Below are 22428 nucleotides of genomic sequence, written 5' to 3'. Positions count from 1 at the left end.
AAAAAATTTTATTTAACAAAAGACATCATTAGCAGATTAAAAAGGCAAGTCATAGAGAATAAATATCTTCACTATATATAACCAACAAAAGATTTATATCCACAACTTACTAAGAAAAAGAAAAAAGGAGGAAAAACTCCCCACAAGGAATTAATAAGAAACAGTCAAGAATAACAGAACATGACAAGAAAATTGAACAAGCACCTCAGAAATAAGATGGTAGACTTTATTACTATTCCAGAGTATTTGTGCCCTCTGCTTTTTCTGTGAAAAAACTATTCATCCCCAACCATAGCCATATGACTTTTAATGCCTCCTGCGAAAGGAGGACACCTCCCTGGTCTACTGACACTGAGTATGGTTTTAAGATATGCCTTGGCCTATGGAATATGAATGTACATAACCTACACTAAATCCAAACAGAATCTTCTAAAGATATTAGTAGTTTTCTACTAGTTTTTCCCCTTTCCCTCTGAAACAAGAATATATCCTAAACAGGGGCTGCTCTTTCAGCATGATTCCTAGAACAAAAACATGTATAGCTACGTAAGGACCACCAACATGGTAAGTAAATAAATGTATTTTTCTCAGCCACATTGAAATGACTAATACCATCCAAAAACGTATACCAAAAAAATGCCTAACCTCTTTGGTCATCAGGGAAATGCAAGTTTAAACCACAATGAAATACTAGGATATTAAAAGACTGAAATATCAAGTGTTGATAAAAATGTAAAGCGACAGAACTATTGCATATTGCTAGCGGGAGTGTAAACTGGGACAACTTTGGAAAAATGATCCAATCTACTAAATTTTATTATATGAATATCCTAGGATCCCTATGCATTTATTGTACTCCTATGGATATACACAAGAGATTGCCTGCTTACGTGCACCTAAACATCTGACAATGTTCTCAGCAGCATTATTTCTACTAGCCAACTGGAAACAACCTAATGGCATTAAGTATAAAATAGGTGAATAAATTTTTGTAAATGTATTCAACAATTTATAGCAATTAGAATGAACTACTGTTGCTCTACACAATAACATAAATGCATCTAACAAACATAAAAAGTCACAAAAGAATGCCCAGCCGGCATGGCTCAGTGATTGAGCATCGACCTATGTATGAACCAGGAGGTCAGGGCACATGCCCAAGTTGCAGGCTCGATCCCCAGTGGGGGGCATGCAGGAGGCAGCCAATCAATGATTCGCTCTCATCACTGATGTTTCTCTCTCTCTCTCTCTCTCTCTCTCTCTCTTTCTCCCTCCCTGAAATGATTAAAAATATATTTTTTAAAAAAGGAATGCATGCTATTATTGCATTTAAACAGAGTTCAAAAATATAGTCAAAACTAAATTATACATCTAAACTATATATCTAAATGCAAAAGATGGAAGTTGTACACCTTCCTCACACCATATACAAAATTAACTCAAAAGAGTTTATACCTAAATGTAAAACTATAAAACTCTCAGAAGTAGACACAGAGGGGTAAATGTTCATGGATTTGGGTTGCAGAAATGGTTTTTTAACACCAAAAGCACAAGTGACAAAGGAAAAAAAGATAAACAGATAAATTATACTTCATAAAAAATAAAATCTATTGTACTGCAAAGGATACCATCAAGAAAATTAAAAGATAAGCCAGAGAATTAGAGAAGATATTTGCAAATCTTGTAACTTACAAGGGACTAGTATTCAGAACATATAAATTCTTGAAACTCAATAATTAAGACAACCCAATTTTTAAAAAGGCAACGATTTGAACAGATATTTCTCCAAAACAAGATGTACAAATGGCCGATAAGCATATTAAAAGATGCTCAGCATCATTAGTCATTAAAGGATATGCAAATTAAAACCACAAAAAGATCACTTCAAATGAAAATTAAGATCATGATAGCACCATATCACCACATACTTAATCAATTAAAATTAAAAATGACTATCAAATGTAGGTAAGGATGTGCAAGAAACTGGATCTCTCATGTATTACTGATAGGAATGGAAAATAACACTGGAAACAGTTTCATGGTTTTTAAAAAAAACTAAACTACAGTATGCTGTACACCTGAAACTAATACAAAATAATATTAAATGTAAACTGCAACTGAAATTTAAAAAAACAAAAACAAAACCTAATCGTACATATCAATATCAAAAGATCATATGCTCAAAACAAAAACATGTTCTATGACTGCATTTATATAACATTCTCAAAATGATAAATTATAGATAATAAACAGACCAATGGTTGCCAGAGGGCAGAGATGGTTGTGGGGAGAATGGGTATATGATTATAAAAGGGTACCATTAGGGAGATATTTGTGGTAATGAATTAGTTCTATATCTTAATTGTGGTGACAGTTACATGAATCTACACAAGCAATGAGATGAAACAGAATTATGCAAAGGCACTGAATCAATGTCAATATGATTGTTTTGATAGTGTATTATAATTAAGACTAGTGGCCCGGTGCATGAAATTCGTGCATGGCGGGGGGTTCCCTCAGCCCAGCCTGTACCCTCTCCAATCGGGGACCCCTTGGGGGATGTCCGACTGCCAGTTTAGGCCCGATCCCACAGGGGGGATCCCTCTCACAATCTGGGACCACTGGCTCCTACCCGCTCACCTGCCTGCCTGCCTGATTGCCCCTAACTGCCTCTGCCTGCCTGCCTGATTGCCCTAACCTCTCTGCCTATCTGCCTGATTGTCCCTAACCTCTCTGCCTGCCTGCTTGCCCCTAACTGCCCTCCCCTGCCAGCCTGATCTAGCTCCCAACTGCTCTCCCCCGCCAGCCTGATCTTGCTCCCAACTGCCTCTGCCTGCCTGATCACCCCTAACTGCTCTTCCCTTGCTGGCCTGATCTCGCCCCCAACTGCCCTCCCGTGCCAGCCTGATCTCGCCTCCAACTGCCCTCCCATGCCAGCCTGGTTGCCCCCAACTACTCTCCCCTGCCGGCCTTATCGCCCCTAACTGCCTCTGCCTGCCTGATCACCCCTAACTGCCCTCTCCTGCCGGCCTAATCTTGTCCCCAATTGCCCTCCCCTGCCAGCCTGATCTCACCCCCAACTGCTCTCCTCTGCTGGCCTGATCGCCCCTAACTGCCTCTGCCTGCCTGATCACCCCCAACTGCCCTCCTCTGTCAGCCAATTTGGTTCTGATTGGTCAGTTTCTATGCCAGTCAGCATCTCCGGGCCTATCTCCGGGCCTGATCAGAGGGGTGGGGCTGATTAGCAGCCCCCGCGGAAGCCCGGAGAGAAAAAGAGGTGTGGCTGCTGACGAAGCACGGAGAGAAAGAGAGAGGCAACGGCTGATCAACAGCTGCCATGGAGACTGCGGATCAGACCCTGCCTCTCTCTTCGGGCCTCTCTTCGGGCCTCTCTCCGGGCCTCTCTCCGGGCCTGATCCGCAGCCCCCTCGGCAGTCAGTGCTGGGTCGCCGTGCCCGCACCGGCGGCCGTCAGTGCTGGGTCACCACGGCAATCCAGCATTGACTCCAGGACTGACTTCCAGTCGGTCGAGCCTTCCGTCGTTTTGCACGTTATGGACCCTGGGTTTTTATATATTAGGATGTAACCATTTTAATTGGGGGAAAGGGTGAAGAGTACACAATACTTCCCTATATAGTATCTTTACAACTTGCTCTGAAACTCTTATTTTTTCAAAATAAAAGTAAACACACACACACACACACACACACACACACACACACAACTATGATGGGATAGATGATTCTGAGCCAGAGGATTCCTTGAGAGATTTCTTGCTAACCTAGAACAGTCATTACCATCACCTATGTTCAACCCTCAAGAGCAGAAAAGATTGATCAAGCTGTCAAATACCAAAGTTCATTCTCAGAGCTCATCCCTATCTTACACTATCACCTCTCACTGTCCTTCTATACAATGGTGGTCCAGAAGGCATCCCTTCATAGATAAGCAAAAAGTGTCTGAAAGATAATTTTCCATTATAGTACAGGAAGAGCAATGCAGACCTAGGTAAAGTTAAGTACCTCTCTCCTAAGTCTGCTGTAAGAGATCATGGTTTAAGAGATGGAAGATAAGCAGAATGAAAGCATTAAAAAAAAAAAAATGAAAATCTTGTTGGATGAGTGACTGTAGATGACCAAGAGAAGGAAATTGCTAAAAAGAGAGAGAAAAAAAACCTGTACCACAGGTCAACAAATTACCATTATATAAAAGGCTTTAACAAGCCAAATAATGAAGACATCATGGGGGTGGGGGTGAGAGGGAAAGTGCATGAACAATGCTAGGTCAACAGTCTCCTTAGAAACATGTCGTAAATTTACACAAGTACAGCAGTTGTTCTGTGGACATGTTAGCTCTCTGACTAAATCAACACACCAATCAGCTTCACTGCCTAAAGTATCAATTATTGAAGCTCTCTCCTGCTGAAGAATAATTAAATATACAGGGCCAACAAAGCAAAGGAATACTGTAATTAAGCAGCACAAATAAAGCGTTTCATTATCAAATTTGATGGGAAGTGGTTTTATTTAACATTAAAGTGAGATTATTAATATGATAAAAGGCAATCCACACAACTGAGAAATAGCCACTAAAATAACATGTAAGAAAGATTCTGAAAATAAACCATTAACTCATGGTTAAATTTCAGATCATACCTAAAATGGACATAAAACTCAAGAATACGATCATTTGTCTTAGTCTATCAAGATACTGTAAGTATAAAAAAGAGATTATCAAAAATACTTCACAATTTTTTTTCCAAATAGATTTTTATTGAGTTCAGAGAGGAAGGTAGAGGGACAGAGAGAGAGAAATATCAATGATGAGAGAGAATCACTGATCAGCTACCTCCTGCATGCCCCCTACCAGGGGTCAAGCCTGCAACCCGGGCATGTGCCTTTGACTGGAATCGAACCAGGGACCCTTCAGTCCACAGGCCGACGCTCTAGCCACTGAGCAAAACCAGCTAGGGCAATACTTCACAATCCTATATAATAAAAGGCTAATATGCAAATAGACCGAATGGTGGAATGACCGGTCGCTATGATGTGTACTGACGACCAGGGGGCAGACACTCAACACAGGAGCTGCCCCCTGGTGGTCAGTGCGCTCCTACAGGGGAAGCACTGCTTAGCCAGAAGCCGGACTCACAGCTGGCGAGCACAGTGGCAGTGGTGGGAGCCTCTCCTGCCTCCGACATAGCACTAAGGATGTCCGACTGACGGCTTAGGCCCACTCCTACGGGGAACAGGCCTAAGCCGTCAGTCGGACATCCCCCTAGGGCTCCTGGACTGCTAGAGGGTGCAGGTCGGGCTGAGGAACCCTCCCGAGTGCATGAATCTCATGCACTGGGCCTCGTTTTCCATGATCCTATAACTATCATTTTTTAAAAGAAAAGTATCTTAAATACTGAAATTTAAACCAAGATAGTTTGCCCCCTTTATAATTCTAGCAGATAGTCTAGTGAACCTTTGTGAACACTTCCAGAACAGAAAACATGTTCATCCTGCTGTTAACTATGTTTTTCCATAAACAGAAATAAAAATGATACTACACAGTTTCACCATACTATATACACTTGTTGATTATGGTCTCCTAATTATTCACCTTTATATCCTCCTCTACAGAACCTACTACAATGTTTTCCATGTAATCAATGTTCAAAGGGTTCTTTTGCTTAAAAAATAAATAACTATAGCCCAACCAGCATGCCTCACTGGTGAAGCATTGACATATGAACCAGGAGGTTGCGGTTCAATTCCCCATCAGGGTACATTCCCAGATTGCAGGGCAGGAGGCAACAAGTCAATGATTCTCTCATCATTGATGTTTCTATCTCTCTCTCCCTCCCCCTACTCTCTGAAATCAATAAAAATTTTAAAAAAAAATAACTATAAAGCTAAGGGAATAAACCAGGGTGCAAAAAAATAGAGCATAGGCTTTGGAAACAAACATTTATTTCAATCTAGCCCCATCACTTATTACCTGCTTGACCTAGGGAATTAGATTAGATATCCTACAAAATTGGCCTAATGTTATAATAGACCAGAGGCCCGATGCACGAAAATCATGCAAGAGTAGGCCTTCCTTCCCCTGGCTGCCAGCACCGGATTCCCTCTGGCACCAGGGACCCGGGCTTCCCTCCGGCCACCGGCAGGCACCCAGAACCTGGGCTTTCCTCCAGCTGCTGGCAGGCACCTGGGACCCAGGCTTCCCTCGCAGCCCCAGCTTCGTTCAGAAGGTCATCCAGAAGGACATCCGAAAGGATGTCCAGTCTAATTAGCATATTACGCTTTTATTATTATAGATATTCAGTTTCCTTTTAAAATAACTTCTTGTATACTGATACCTAGCAGGATATGGATAAAATCCGCCCCACCCCTTTTTTTAAAATCTGGAGGGGAGCTGGTGAACAGAATGTTGATGTTCTGTCTACTTATTCTATGAATAACTGAGAAAGGTGTTGAAACCTATGACTAATTATTTATTTGGCTATTTCTTCTTTCACCCAAGAAAGAATGTCTTATTTTCTTAAGCAAAAGCCCTTTCTTGAATGACAAATTCTGAAATCTCAGGAGTGCTAACTTAGTCTAAAAGGTTGATTCTCTTCAGCTACTACTGCTCCTTGGCTGTTGATGCTATTGCTCCAACATGTCATCACTAGCAGTATAGCTGCTGAATGAAGTTCCGATCTGCAATAGTGACTGAGTAGAAACCAGTTAATCTGCCAGTATTTCCTCTGCATGTAAAGAAGAAAACTCTCCTCTCCTGTTAGTCCCAGCTACTGTGGCTCCTAACCTCCCAAAGTTATAGAGCTCTCATATTCTGTATACATTCATTCATTCTCTCCCTCTCTCCACCGCTTCACATGCACAGACACATCCCCGACTGCCCAAATCCTAACAAACATGTTAGTGTCAGTGACTAGAATTAGTCTAAAGACCACCACCAGGTTCAATAATATTCTAAAAAGCACTCTCGGAACCTAGCATATAGTTGTGTTCTAAGACTTATTACAGTGGAAGGATACAAAGCTAAATCAGTAAAAAGAGAAAGGCATATGGGGGAAGTCAGAGGAAACCAGGTATAAGCTTCTAAGAGTTCTCTCCCAGTGAACATGGGATACACTTAATTCCTCCAGCAATGACTTGTGATAACACATGTGGAAATGGTATCTACTAGAAAAGGTCATTGGAGACTCACTGCCCAGGGTTTTTATTGGGGGCTGGTCACATAGACACTCCCTGCCAAGCATGTACCAAATTTCCAGACTCCTAGAAAGAAAGTATAAACCACACTATTTACACAGTCTAGGCACAATGAGCCACTCTTACTTATCATTGTAAGAAACTGTATTCCAACCAAGGGCCAACCTTGCAAAGTTAAAAGCAGTTTTTCTAAGGAGAGTCTCCAGCCTGATACATTAACTATTTTCTGCACTTGCCAAGCTCAAATGGCTAAGCTAGTCTTTATTTACTTACTTATTTATTTTTTTGCAGCTCTCTGGTAAGATTGGAACCTAGACACACTTCTTTAGTTAAGATTCCATTTCCACAGCCATGCTGTTGCTGGTGCTGCTGTATTAGCAAAGAATTCGAAAGAGTGAAACACTGGAGGCTCCCTGCTGCCTCCATAAGATCAGAGATAGGACACAGTGTTGCAAGGTTAAATGGCACAGCTTAAGGAGTCACACCTTCAGGATTTAAATCGTGGCTCTATTTCTTACTATGTGATGGATAAGTCACTTGCTATCTTTGTCTCGCAGTTTCCACATCTGAAATGGGAAAAATACAAACATCTTCTCATAGTGTTGTTGTGAGGATTCCAGGCAACGATATACATAAAGGACTTAACATAGATTATTATTTAAAAGGAAGTTTCCCTTCTCTGTCTAGTGTTCTATCTCAGGTGAACTGACAGAATAACCAGTTTTATACCCAAGGTCATGATGCTACATTAGCAACAGCTAAAGTACCAGAGTATATCATCAATTAACAAGTGGAGAAAATAAACTTTATAATTAACTGTTATTTGGACAACTGGGTAGCCATTTGGAAAAATATACAGTTGACTCCATTTCTCACACCACACACTAGGATAAAACCCAAATAAATCAAGATCTAAATGAGACTGAAATCTTAGAGGGAAGGCGGGGGTGGGTGGGAACAGAAAAACCAAAGAACTTGTATGCATATATGCATAACCCATGGATACAAGACAATAGGGTGGTGGAAGGGGGGGGCTAGGGGGCGGGGGGGTGGGGGGGTGGAAGATAGCAGCGGGCAATAAGGGGCCAGTGGGAGAAAAAGGGACCTATGTAATACTTTCAACAATAAAGATTAAAAACAAAAGATCTATATGCGAAAAATAATCATACAAGTATTAAGAAAACATCAGTGAGTTCCTTCATAACCTTGAATGGGAGAGCATATGACTCTACATCTAGAGCTATACTACTACTACTAAACTCAATTATCCAAAAATCAAACACCTACATGGCAGAACATTTCATAAGCAAGTCAAATGACATACTGGGGAAAATATCTGCAATTCATTATAGAGGCAAACTTTCCCTCCCTAATTTATAAAAAGCTTCTAAAAGCTGAAAAGAAAAAGACAGCCAACAGAAAAATAAAAAATAAGAACCTACATCCCAAAGACAAGAAATTAAAAATATCCTTTAAAGATATAAAAATATGCTCTATATCACCCATAAAAAAAAAAAAGCAACTAAAATGAGATAGCATTTCTCACCAATAAGCCTGGAAGAAAAACAAAAGTTCAACAGGACAATCTTGACAAAAACTGTGCTGCGCAAAATAGTACTAACCTAGTGGAGGTATATCTGTCATTGTTTACCTAGAAACACCTTTAATCTTTGATATAGCAATCCCATGCTGGGACTCTACTTCCCAAATACACCAACATATATGTAAAATGACAGATGAACACAATCATTCATAAGAAACTTTATTAGAATACTGGAAATTAATTTAAGAGCCCATCAATAGAGGAACTAATAAATAACTTTGTTAACCACAAAATATTTTGCAGCTGTTAAAAATTAGAATGGGGGGATTTTGAGGAAGATTCCTTATGTGTTAGTGAAAAAAATCCAAATGTAGACCAGTATAAATATGCTGCCTTTTGTATTAGAATTGGAAGAAAAAATATGTACATTTGCCTTAAAAAGGTACTAGACAGGTAAACAAAAAAGTAAAGGTAAGCAAAAAAACTGATTAAAATTGCTACCTGTGGGGAATAACACTAGAAACAAAAGTTCTCTATATACACACAGTTAAACTTACTTTTTGTTGAATTACTTCTGTTCTTTTAACTTACTTATTAATTTAATTTTTATTTTTATCAAATACACATACTATAACACATCAAATGTTACAAAGGAGTTTATATGATAAAAGCAAGTCTCTCCACTCATATCCAAATCTTTACACAATCTTAATTATCCAATGGTTATCTCCATAACCCAAATATATGCGTATAACACTACTTCTGGGTTATCAACTTTAAAAATAAACTAATCTCTAGTGTGAAAACTTTAAAACTTATCTTACACTTCCTTTTTTCTGTCCTCTCTGTTTGAAATATGTGCTAGTAATTTTAATTCTTCTGTAAGTACTAGAGTCCTGGTGCATGAAATTCATGGTGTGGGGGGGGTTGTCCTCAGCCCAGCCTGCACCCTCTCGGGTAGGGTCCCTAGGCCTGGCTGGGGATCAGGGCCTATCAGGGCTTTCCTTCCCCAGGCTGCTGGCAGCTGGCCCTACCCCTGCCGCTGTCACTGCTTGCCATCTGTGTGGTGCTACCCCCTCGCCCCACTCCCCCCATCACCGGTCACCCACAGAGGGATGACAGGCTTGGAGTGCAATTGCTTGGCTGGCCTGGGCCTCCCTCTGAGGGGCAATCATTGGTGGCCCTGCACACCGGCCAGTGTCACTGGCCGGTGGCCTGGGCCTCCCTCTGTGGGGCAATTGATTGTGGGGCCCCAGACTGATCACCCAGCAGAGGGAGGCCCCACCCACCTGCCACAGCACCACCAGCCAGGTGGCCTGGGCCTCCCTCCGTGGCCACCAGCCAGGAGTCCCTGGCCACCCGCCGCAGTGCTGCAGGCTAGGTAGCCTGGGCCTCCCTCTTTGGGGCAATCAATTGGGGGAACTCCGCGATCAATCACCCAGTAGAGGGAGGCCCTGACCAGCTGGCCAGGGTTCCACGATCGATCACCACGCAGAGGGTGGCCTGGGCCTCCCTCTTTGGGGCAATCGATCACAGAGCCCCCGCATGGATCACCTCGCAGAGGCAATCATGGGGTGATGGCAGGGCCCCCTGACCAATCGCATCGCACCCGCCTTGGCTTGCCTGGCACCAGTGCATGTCACAGCATGGTCATCCAGAAGGTCGTGGGACAATCGTTCTGCTGTTCGGTCAATTTGCATATTATGCTTTTATTTATTATAGACCTTTGAACTTTAAATACTATACTTACAGTTTATTGCTTATTTTGTCAATATAAAATTATTTCTTGATTCTCCATTTTGAACGACAAAGCTATTAGTGCTAGTAATCTGTTCTCTGCTTTTGTCTCTCCTCCCTCTGTGATTTTATTTTTTTATGGTTATTACATTCTGCCCTGCAACAACAGTATTCTGGGCTTTGTCCATTTGTGTCCTGTCCAAAGGTTGACTCAAAGTGGAAAACTAATAAACATTTACATTGTTATCACTATGTAAGGAAATGCAACCCCGACATACTTCATTTTTTACTCTATGGTCTGTCACAGCCTTAGGCCCACTTGAAAAAGATTGTTCCTAGAATCAAGATCAAATGAATTCTTTCAATTTCTTTTATTTAATGTTTATATTGATTTTTAGAGAGGGAGAGGGAAACACTAATCAGTTGCCTCTTGCACACACCCCAATTGGGGACTGAACCTGTCACCTGGGCTTATGCCTGGATATAAAATCAAACCAACGAGTGACCTTTTGGGTGAATGAGATGAGGCTCAACAAACAGAGCCACCCTGGCCAGGGCTGTACTATATCAATGATTCCTTAACATCGTGACACATTCTAATTTCGTTCCTAGTTAGACCATGATTTTCTTTTTTCAGTTTTGCTTTCCATGAGATTTCTAACGGCCGTTACTTTCCTCACACTATTGTCCTTTATTATGACATCAAATTTTACCCAAAATCTTCATGACACCATTCATTCTATCTAGTCCCTATTTTTCTTCCCAAGATCTCCTTCCTAAAACCCTCTTTCCTCCTATGTCAATCTAGAATGCTTTCTAGGCCTTCAGAACAGCTGTTGAGTCATCTTTTCATTATTATTCTGGGATTGGCTCAATTTTTTTTTTCTTGAAGTTCTGTCTGTCTTTTTTTTTCCCCCCACTTTTTTTTATTTAGGTATTATAGTTCTGTCTGTCTTGTTCTTAGTACATCCTTAAAACAACTACCTAAATGATGGTAAACAGAAAGTAAACGTTCTAGGGCTATGCATGTCTAAAAATTCTATCTTCATAAATTACCTTCATAATTAATCATTTCACTTAGTAAATAATTCTGCCATAACCATCTGAGTGAGCTTGGAAGTAGATTTCGTCCCCAGAAGATGACAGCAACATCTACTAATACCTTGATAGCAGCCTTAGCCCCAGAGCCAGAGGACCCACCGATGGCAGGCCCATATTCCTGACTCACAGAAAACATTAGCTAAATCTTAACAATAATAAATGTTGTTTTAGGCTGTAAAACAAAACAACAACAACAAAAATTCAAGTCAAGAAAAACAAATTAATGCCCTGACCGGTTTAGCTCAGTGGATAGAGCGTCGGACTGAGGGGTCCCAGGTTCGATTCCAGTCAAGGGCATGTACCTTGGTTGCGGGCACATCCCCAATGGGGGATGTGCAGGAGGCAGCCGATAGATGTTTCTCTCTCATTGATGTTTCTAACTCTCTATCCCTCTCCCTCCCTCTCTGTAAAAAAATCAATAAAATATATATTTTTAAAAAAGAAAAAAAAGAAAAACAAATTAAACCCAACATAAATAGGAAGGAAATAATAAAGAGTGAAACTGATTAAATAGAAGAATCAACCAATACAGAAGTAAAACCAAAAATTGGCTTTTAAAGAGATCAGTAATACTGAAAAGCCTCTAGCTAGAACCAATGGGTGGGGGGGGCGGGGGGAGGGAACTACACACATTACCAATGTCAGGACTAAAAATATAGAATCATTCCAGATCAAAGGGAAATTAAAAATAAGGAAATATTGTGAACAACTTTATGCCCATAACAACTTAACTAAAATATACAAATCTTGAAAGATCCAAATTCAACATCCATTCATGATACCCAAAAATAACAAATGAGATATAGAAAAGAATTTTCTGAACCTGAAAAAAGGCATCTAAGAAAAATGTACAACTAACAAAGACTACTTTCCCTTCAAAGCAGGAATGAGATTAAGGATGTTATCATCTCTATCAGCATTATACTGGAGGTCCTAAATAGTACATTAAGGCAAGAAATAAAATAACTCATTCAGATTGATATCATCGATGTTTCTAACTCTCTATCCCTCTCTCTTCCTCTCTGTAAAAAATCAATAAAATGTATTTTAAAAAAAAAGAAAACCAATGACATAGCTATATCATAAGTTACAAAGTCAATATGCAATGTATTTTACATATTGACAATAAAATACCAGTTACATTAGTGAAGAAAAATGGGATACATTTTTGTGTGCCCACCACCCAAAGGTTAACTTTCGGTGGTGGGCACAGAGTGCAATATACAGATCTTGTATTGAGATGTAAACTTGAAACATATATGATCCTATTAACCAATGTCACCCCAATAAATTTTAAATTTATTTAAAGCATATTCAAATTTCAGGAAACTAAAAACAAAGAGAAAAGTCTTGGGGGGAAAAACCACCATATCTATAGAGGAATATAGATAAGAATTATAAATGTTTCTCTCTCATCAGAAACCATACAAGCAGGAAGAAAGTGGAGTGAAATATTTCAAGTTAATCTTAAGGGAGAACAAAACAAAAACACCCACCAACCTAGAATCTATATAAAAAGTATCCTTCAAACAAAAGCAGATCCAGAGACAGGGAAGCATCTATTAGACTGTCAAACCTCAGAGGGAAGGTAGGGGAGGGTGGGGGTAAGGGGAAGAGATCAACCAAAGGACTTGTATGCATGCATATAAGCCTAACCAATGGACACAGACAACAGGGGGGTGGGGGCATGAGTGGGGCGGCGGAGGGGGGGTTGTGGGAAGGTAATGGGGGATGAGGACAAATATGTAATACCTCAATCAATAAAGTAATTAAAATGAAAAAAAAAAGTAAAGGAGGAATAAAGCCTTTCTCAGACAAAAAACCAAGAGAATTTATTGTCAGTAGATTCTGCAAGACACGTTTTAAAAAATTCTTTGGAGAGAAGCAAAAGTATATAAATAAAAAACTTGGATCTACATGAGGAAAGAAAGACTGTTGGAGAAGAAATAAATGAAAGTAAAATAAATTATTTTATACTTATTCCTAAATAATCTAAAAGATAACTTCATTTAATGCAATAATATTAACAATGTATTAGGTGATTATTGCATATGATTAAGTGAAATGACAAATAACAATATCATAAAGGATAAGAAGAAGACATTGGAAATACTCTAAAGTATTGTACCTACACTACACACAAAGCAATATAGTGTTATTTCTTGAAAGTGGACTTAAATGAGTTATAAATGTATATTGCAACCACTAAAATGTAAAGCACCACCACTAAACAATGCTTAAAGGAAGTATAATTAATAAGCTAAGAGAGGATAAAAAATCATATAAAATACTCAATAAAAACCAGAAGGCAAAAAAATTAATAAAAGGAAGAAAATAAAAACAAGTCAATAAATAGAAACAGTTATGTAAAAGGTAAATATTAATCCAACTAAATTAATCATACCCTGAAGCATGATCTACATATACCAACTAAAAGAGATTGTCAGAGTGACTTAAAAAAGACCTACCTATATGTTATCTACAAGAAACCTACTTGAAAAGAATAGGCAAAAGACTTAACATTCACAGAAAAATGATAAGTGAATGGTTAATGATCACATGAAAGGGTACAAGCACGAAAGGTCAACGCAAATTCTAGTTAAACCCACTAGAATGGCTAATGTAAAGACTGGCAATATCAAGTATGAGCAAGGATCCCAAACTCTTGACCCCTATGAAACAACATATGGAATCCTCTCTTGGCACTAGCTAAAACTGTTTGTTTAGTCATTATATTCAGACAGCAAATAGAGGAAGATAAATAACTGACATTTTAAAGATCTATTTAAATTCACTAATTTTGGTTTATATCCTATTAATAATCCTCTCTAATAAAATGGTAATATGCAAATTAACCATCACTCTGCTACATAGGCCACGCCCACCAACCAAGCCACGCCCACCAGCCAATCAGGGCCAGTATGCAAATTAACCCCAATCCAAGATGGCTACAGCCACAGAGAGCAAGGTTTCCCAGGTAACAGAGGAAGCCAAGCTTTCCATAGCCGTTGCAGGCCTAAGCCTCCACTCAAGCTACAAAGTTTCAATTATAGAAGGTAAACAAATTCAAACAAATGGCGGCAGAATGGAGCTTGAGAGAGCAGGCCAGGGTTGCCGGCGGCAACAGGGGAAGCAAAGCTTTCCGCACACCCTGGCCGGGCTCACCCACTTAAGGCTACAAAGTTTCAATTGTAGAAGGTGAATTAACTGCCACAGAAATGGCTGCCGGAGCCCCAGGCTTGGCTCCGCTCCAGGCTACAAAGTTTCAATTGTAGAAGGAAAATAAATTCCAGATACCAGGGCCTCCCCTTGGGTTGCCAGGGGGCGTGGCCAGCCTGCAAACCACCACAGGCCCCTCGCTCAGGCCGCCCCACACCCCAAGGGAACCCCCACCCTTATCTGTGACACCCTTCAGGGCAAACCAGCTGGCCCCCACCCGTGTACCAGGCCTCTATCCTATCTAATAAAAGAGTAATATACAGATTGATCATCACTGCAACACACATTATAGCTGCCCCCATGTGGTCAAAAATCCTGCCCCCATGTGGATACAAGATGGCCACTACAAGATGGCCAGCAGGAGAGGGCAGTTGGGAGGCACCCGGCCTGCAAGGGAGGGCAGTTGTGAGGGACCAGGCTTACAAGGGAGGGCAGTTGGAGGTGATCAACCCTGCAGGAGAGGGCAGTTAGGGGTGACCAGGCTGGCAGAGGAGGGAAGTTGGGGGCAAACAGGCTGGCAGGGGAGCAGTTAAGCATCAACCAGGCTGGAAGCGGAGTGGTTAGGGGGTGATCTGGCTGGCAGACAGAAGCGGTTAGGGGCAATCAGGAAGGCAGGCAGGCAAGCAGTTGGGAGCCAGCAGTCCTGGATTGTGAGAGGGATGTCCGATTGCCCGTTTAGGCCCGATCCCACCAGGATCGGGCCTAAACGGGCAGTCGGACATCCCTCCAGGAGTCCCAGATTGGAGAGGGTACAGGCTGGGCTGAGGGACAACCCCCCGTCGTGCACGAATTTCGTGCACCGGGCTTCTAGTCCTATATAATAAAAGGTTAATATGCAGATTGAACAGAACAACTGGTTGCTATGATGCGCACCGACCACCAGGGGGAAGATGCTCAATGCAGGTGCTGCCCCCTGGTGGTCAGTGCGCTCCCACAGGGAGAGCGCCACTCAGCCAGAAGCCCTGAGCTGGGCTCACAGCTGGCAAGTGCAGAGGCAGTGGCGGGAGCCTCTCCCACCTCATGGCAGTCGGGCACTCCCTGAGGGCTTCTGGCCTGCAAGAGGGCACAGGCTGGGCTGAGGGGACACCCCCCCCCAGTGCACTAATTTTGTGTACCGGGCCTCTAGTAACCTAGATAAAATATGAGTCTTATTGGCCTATTACTTGGTAACTAAACTTTCTTAGATGGGAACCAAGGAAGCAGGACATCTTATGAGAAATCTCTCTATATATGAAATCTCTTGTATTCAAAGCACCATGCCTTAAACACCAATTTTCTGAACCTATTTTATAGTATTAAGGCTACAAAAGCATAGACTGCCTAGTGAATCAATTAATCAACTTATCTTTTCTTCAGAGTAGGATCTGATCTTTGTTTTTAAAGTGCTTGCTGCAAAAAAGGTAGTCAGAAATCCAAATCATGTATTCAAATCCAGTTCCTGTGCCTAACATTCAAATTTTTCTTCTAGTTATCATCAAAATATATTTTTTTCCACAAGAAAATAGGCATAACAATCCTTCAAGCATAATTCCTCAATCCAAAATGATTAAGTTTTTAAATAGCCTCATGTATTCATTTTTTACCAAACTCTAGAATCGTAAGTTACATTTCTGATAAGACCAAAACAACATTCACTTTAAATATTCCTTCCTGCAGTTTCTAATCTCTATCATCCCCAAAGGAGAAAATGACTAAGTATATCAGAAAAAAACAAGGGGGGCTGGGGGAAACATCCCCCCAAGAGAGGCTCCTCCACTTATTTTCAAGTTATAAAATATGTTCAAAATCTGCCAAAGAAAGTAACTCCACCAACTTCGAAAGATAATATAAGCAATAGTTCCAAATTATGTAATCTTGGACATACTACTGTTAATCTCAAATGCTGTATGCTGTACTTACGCTTATTTTTTAAGGTTTTAAGAATATAAATGCCACCAACAGACCCAATAAATGCAAATGGGGGGAGTGTGGAAACTGCTAGAGAGAGTTGATCGTAAAAAGTAGTGTAACAATGTTATATAAAATACATATAATAAAACTATGAATTCTTTCTATTTTCTACACTGATCTGAACTGTAAGTGGATTCTAGAACCAAGTTCTCAGCTATACCAAACACCAAACTGCTAAAGGTTACCTTAAAACGCCCATTTATATTGTAAAAGCCTCATGTTGTTGAACACTGCTTACTTGATTTATACTTGAGAATCAAATAAATGGGAAGACTTTGATAAAACTAAAATGACTTATAACTTAGAAGAAGCGTTACTGTGAAATATTAATTATCCAGCTCTCATGCTCTTCACCTTTAAGACAGAATCCTCAATCCTCATTATTGGCAGCTGATATAATGGGGGGCGGGGGGCGGGGGGGGGGAGGTGAGAGCCAGGCTCTGGAGCCAGGAGGACATGCATTTAAACTCTGGTGCACTATGCCTTGAATACAAATTTTCTGAACCTATTTTTTCATCTCTAAAATGGGAATATTAATACCTACCTTGAAGAACGGTTATAATAATTAGTGAAAATACATGTAAAGCAGCTGGCACATAGTATAAATTGAAGAAACTTCAGCTGCTGTTATAATTGTATTACTTATAAGCATACCCAAGAGAAGATATAAAAAAGGACACGACAGCAAAATAAATCTGAACCTAGGTTATATTTAACTGCTAAAACAAAACAAAATAAACACCCACTATGATGGTTCAAGTGAAACTTTGGGCTAAACTTTTTTTCACATTTTAGATACACAAGATAATATTGTGGCCTCTCTTAATAAATATGTAAATTCCAAAAATAGCTATAAGAGCACTTAGTATGGAGCTACGTGAAAATAAGAGATTATTATCACACAGTAAAACATATCATTTTATGAATAGGTGAGATGATTTCACCATTGGGAAAAAAAATGCCAAAACTAAAATTTAAAAATGCTTATTAAAGGATAGTAAAAGATTCCTACCTTTAAACCGACTGCTATAAGATCTGTAACAACACTGTATGGAAAAAGTAAAAGAGAAAATGGAAAACAAAGTTAGAGAACAAGTTTTTAAAAGACAGATAATAAGATTAAAGAAAAAAAAAAAAGAAAAGGCATTATAATAAAAATAACAAAAATAAGAATGCGATGAGTTGTGAAATGTTAATACAAAGAAAAGTGATGGGACCGCCTAGCAAAGGCATGATGTAAAAGCAAAGCTTCAACAGAAATGGAAGAAACAACTAATAAATCAAATTCTCTTTTAGTATGTAGGAGAGTATAGTTGTGCTTTATAAAATGATTATGTTTATCCATTTACCTCTTTTTAATAAATCCAAACCAAAACTTAAAATCACCCAAGTTCATTCTCTTAAATCACTGGTATAAATGACCAGCCTAAAATTTTAAATGAAACAAAACCAGTGAGTGGACTTACAGAAATAGTAGCTATTTTGCAAATTTGCATATACCACCCAAAGAGCTCACCAAAATTCAGCTAAGATAGTCTCTCAGAACACATCAAATTTCAGATACCAAATTTTTCAAAGACTGGCTTTTAAATAAAATCTACCACATCAAATCTGTGTTGGAGGATCACTTTGTAAATTATATAATTGTCTAACCACTATGATATACATCTGAAACAAATATAAAATTTTAAGAATAGTAAGTTAATTTAACTTAAAATAAATTGTATATTTAAATAAAAGTTAACTAGAAAAAAACTTTAAATATAAATTACCTCAAGAGGAAATGAACACACACACGTAGACACACACACAAGACAGTGGGATTTGAGGAGGAACTAGAAAGATGTTGACTGGTGGTTTGTTGTTTTCTAACTACTCAAAATAATGAAAAAAGGATCTTTTTCAGGCTGTGGGAAAATGTAGAAATGTAATTACCCTCCTGAAAGCCAAAATTCACTGTGTCAAAACCACATTCCTTAACACCAAGGTGTAAAAACCCCTATAAAGTTCTGCTGAACAAAAATCCATCTCTTCTAACTCCAAAGAAACTGTCTTCACGTAAGTTTGTCTACATATCCCTTAAAAGAAAACTGTAAGTTCTATATGTTGTTAATAGCCCATAATATCATCATTACTTAATAAAAGTAAACAAATTTATGACTCTGGACTGTTTAATGATGCAAATTCAATAGTTTTAAACAATAACCATGTAGACTTATTTTTCCTTATAGACTTTTGAAACTTGAAATTCATTTGTCTAAATTTTAAATGTGATAAATAACTGATGTTTGTGCATAAAGAAAAAAAGACTATGTAATATACTATGGTATTGGTCCTGTTACAAAGTAAATCATGCACCTACTTGATCTCCCAAATGAACTTACCTTTCAGTACCTTATTGCCCTTATTTAAATCATTAAACTCATTCTTAGCTCTAAAACCACATATAGAGTGAACAGAACTTAAAACACTGTCCAAAATAGTAAGCTTGCACTTCATGTTGTCCAAGAATTTAACAGCCAAAATGCATAACCCAACAGTCCTCTATTTTAAATTTTCCAATACAAAAAGCTAACCTACTTTCATATCTCAAGTCAAACCGTTTTTACAATTCACTATACATAATGAAATACTAATTTCACAGCCTTCCTAACTAAAACCAGTGGCATAATTACACAAAATAGCACAATTTTGCCCACATACAAAGTGTAATTGAATAAGGTGATGTGAAATGAATTTTCAACAAATCTCCCAGAGAAGCTTCAATTAAACAATAAAGTTTCAATCAAATAAAAAAATACTTGAAAGGACATCCAACCATAAATGAAATGTAAAACTGAACTTTGTCTAATGTCTGTACAGTGTACAATATGCATTCAAATGAGTTAACCCAACATATCATTTAGACTTAATATTAGGAAACTAGGATAAATGAAATCTAATGAAGGCAAAAATTATTGTAAGATCCCACCGTCTTTACACAGCATGACAACCATCATCGACTATATATATGGCCACATGTACACGGCTTTTACTGTTTCAAACAAGTTCTACATAGTCTACAACCGAGGGGTTTACAGCAATCGTATCATCACAAGCACGTCAACGTCCAAACAAAGCTTCGAATGCCTACATAAGTGATCTGCAGGTGCTGATCGAGCTGGAAAATTTTTAAAAATTCTTGCTGTACACGTACTACGACCTTCCATTCACCAAGATCCTAATCCAGTTGTTTCCTTAAAATATTAAAATATCTGTCAGGTCCCACCCCATATCACTGAATCCCCAGGAGAAACATTTACATCGGTAATTCTACATCTTTTTACTTTGACCACAGACCTCATTCACTTAGCGTTTGAAGGCTCCCCGGAAATTGCACTCAGACAATATTTTGCATACATGGCAGGGAATTCACGAAGTTTCTCGGGGGTGGGGTGGGAGGCGGCGTCCGTGGTTCTCCAAACGCCTGGTGTACAGCAATCGTTAACACAGCTCACAGCACGAGTCCGGGGACCTCGGCCGGCTCCCCGGCAGGCCGAACCCCCCGCGAGGGGCCCTGGCTTCGGGACCGGGTCGCCGCCCAGACGTGTACCGACGCGTGCACTCGCCGTCCGCCTCCCCGCGGCCACTCGCCTCCCCGCCAGGGGAAGCTCCAGCGCTCGCCCCACCTCGCCGGTAAACAGCAACTCCCCAAGCGGGAGGGCGCCCGCCCCGAGCGCCGCCTCCGCCTCCCCCAGCGCCGCGCACCATTTTCCGAGAGGAAGTGTCGAGAGGCCGGGCAGGGCTCCCCGACCCTCGGGCGCGGAGGCCGGCCCCCAAGCCCCGGCGGCTCCCCCCCGGGCTTTCCTCCACTTCCCGGTGTGAGGGGCGGATATTACGGGGGCGCCCCCCAGGGGGAAGGCGAGGCTGCGGCGGACCGCCCCTCCGCAATTCGAGCTCCCCTAGGAGGCGCCCGGAAGCCCGGCCGTCGGGCTCGGCCGGGGCCGCTCCTCCGACCGCCGGTGCCGCACCCAGCTCTCCGGCCTCGGCGCGTCCGGACCGGAGCCGAAAGGAAGCGGGACAAGCGCAGCCCCGCACGACCGCCGCACCGCCGCGGAGCACTTACCCATCCATGGCCCAGACGGGGGGCGCGCACCGTGCGGAGACTGCCGGGCTCACCGCGAGCGGAGGGAGGAAGCGGCAGCAGCAGGGCGGCTCCGGGGGACGGGCCAGCGGAGCCTGTCCACAGCCCCGGCGGTCGGAGGTGGAAGGAGAGTGGGAAACAGGGGCGGAAACCAGGGACGCTCCCGCCACCGCCGCGCCCCCGCCTTCCCCACCCCGCAAGCGCGTCCCCGCCTCGCCCCGCCCCGCCCCCCTGGCGTTGACGCCCTCCCCTGGCCACGCCCCCTGCCGGCCTCCAGCCCGGCTCCAGGGCGCCCTCTGCCTGCGGGCTTCCGAAGACCCCGCCCCCCGCCCCTGGTCCCGGCGCGCGCGTGCGCCCCGCCCGCCGTCTCCCTCCCGTGTCCGCGGGAGCGCGCGCCTTGTGCCTCCCGCTTGCCACCCCGCCCTCCCGCCGGCTTCTCCGCGTTCGGCCGTCTGGCTTGGCTACCTCCCTCTACCGGCTGGGGAAACCTTGGAACCCGACTCCGGAGCGTAGGTGAGGCTGTCCCGCGAGAACCTCCGAGCCGCGGTGTAATTGTCCCGGGTGGGCGAGACTGTCGGTGGGTCGGCCCTGGCCAAAGCACGGAGGCCAGGCGTGGGCTGTGGTCCTCGGAGTCCCGGGCGCTGCAGTTCGAGGAAGCCCGGGCTGGGGACCCCAGCGGGGGCTCAAGCCAGTGCGGGGACCCGCCGGTTGCCCGCTGGGAGTCGACTGTGGGACCCGCACCGGGCCGCTAGGTGTGGTTGCGACTTAAGGTGAATGAGTTTGAAGGGACCACCGAATTGGGGAACATTTGATTTTTTTTTTGTAGTTTTAGTCTCCGGGGGCTTTTCGACCCCACAGTCTGAGATTTAATTTATCGGAAACACTCATTGCACAATATGGAATGACCACCCTAATGCCAGCATTTTATAAAAGTTTTCCTTTTTTCTCCATGTAAAAAAAAACAAGCAACAAAAATCTATGCGAGAGTGATTTCCGTTTTGCAGATAAAGGTTTAGACACGAATACGGTGATCTGCCCATATTCAGAGCCACTAGAGCCTTTTCCTCTAGTTTGAGCAAAATTATGTGTATCTATAATTTTATGTATATTATATGTAATTTTATGTAATATATTATATATATAACTTTCCCTCTTATATTTTATCTAGTTCTGAAATTGAATGATGTTTTCAAGTCACAGGTCACCAAAACGTGAGCCACTAAACTCTGTCCTGGACCGAATTCCTAGCCTCCTAAGCGGAAAGAAGGGCTTGCTCCCTCTCTGCTTCCTCATTTGAAAAGCAAGTGACAAGGAGCTCAAGTAACAGGTATGCTTTTATTTATTTATTTAAATTTTTAAAATTGATTTTAGAGAGAGAAGAAGGGAGATAGAAATACAGATTGAGCTATAAAGATGAGAGAGAAGTGTCGCACAGGTATGCTTTTAAATAAGTGGGTGCTACTAAAAAGATTTAAGCTGTCTACCCATCATTCAGCCAATATTTATTATTTACTATGTGTCAAGCACTGCAGGGGTACCCAGAAAAT

At 41.6% G+C, this 22428-nt stretch overlaps 1 protein-coding gene across 6 annotated transcripts in view; it reads right to left on the bottom strand.

Moving 5' to 3' along the window:
* PTBP3 (polypyrimidine tract binding protein 3) overlaps positions 1 to 20999 on the bottom strand; it is a 75747-nt gene extending 54748 nt beyond the window's left edge. For 2 of the 6 annotated variants that reach the window (XM_079791051.1, XM_079791052.1), the window contains exons 1-2: positions 20864 to 20975; positions 17771 to 17804 (exon numbers count right to left, since the gene is read on the bottom strand). In XM_079791051.1, the coding sequence (XP_079647177.1) occupies positions 17771 to 17804; positions 20864 to 20871 (42 nt within the window). In that variant the 5' untranslated portion in view covers positions 20872 to 20975. The other 4 variants (XM_079791053.1, XM_079791055.1, XM_079791056.1 and 1 more) reach the window with 3 other exon arrangements.
* Positions 21000 to 22428: the final 1429 nt, after the last annotated feature.

The sequence above is a fragment of the Cnephaeus nilssonii genome (assembly GCF_951640355.1).
Source record: "Cnephaeus nilssonii genome assembly, chromosome: 14".
In the NCBI taxonomy this organism is placed as follows: domain Eukaryota; kingdom Metazoa; phylum Chordata; class Mammalia; order Chiroptera; family Vespertilionidae; genus Cnephaeus; species Cnephaeus nilssonii.
Note: the sequence above shows the minus strand (reverse complement) of the source record. Positions and strands in the feature narration are given on the sequence as shown.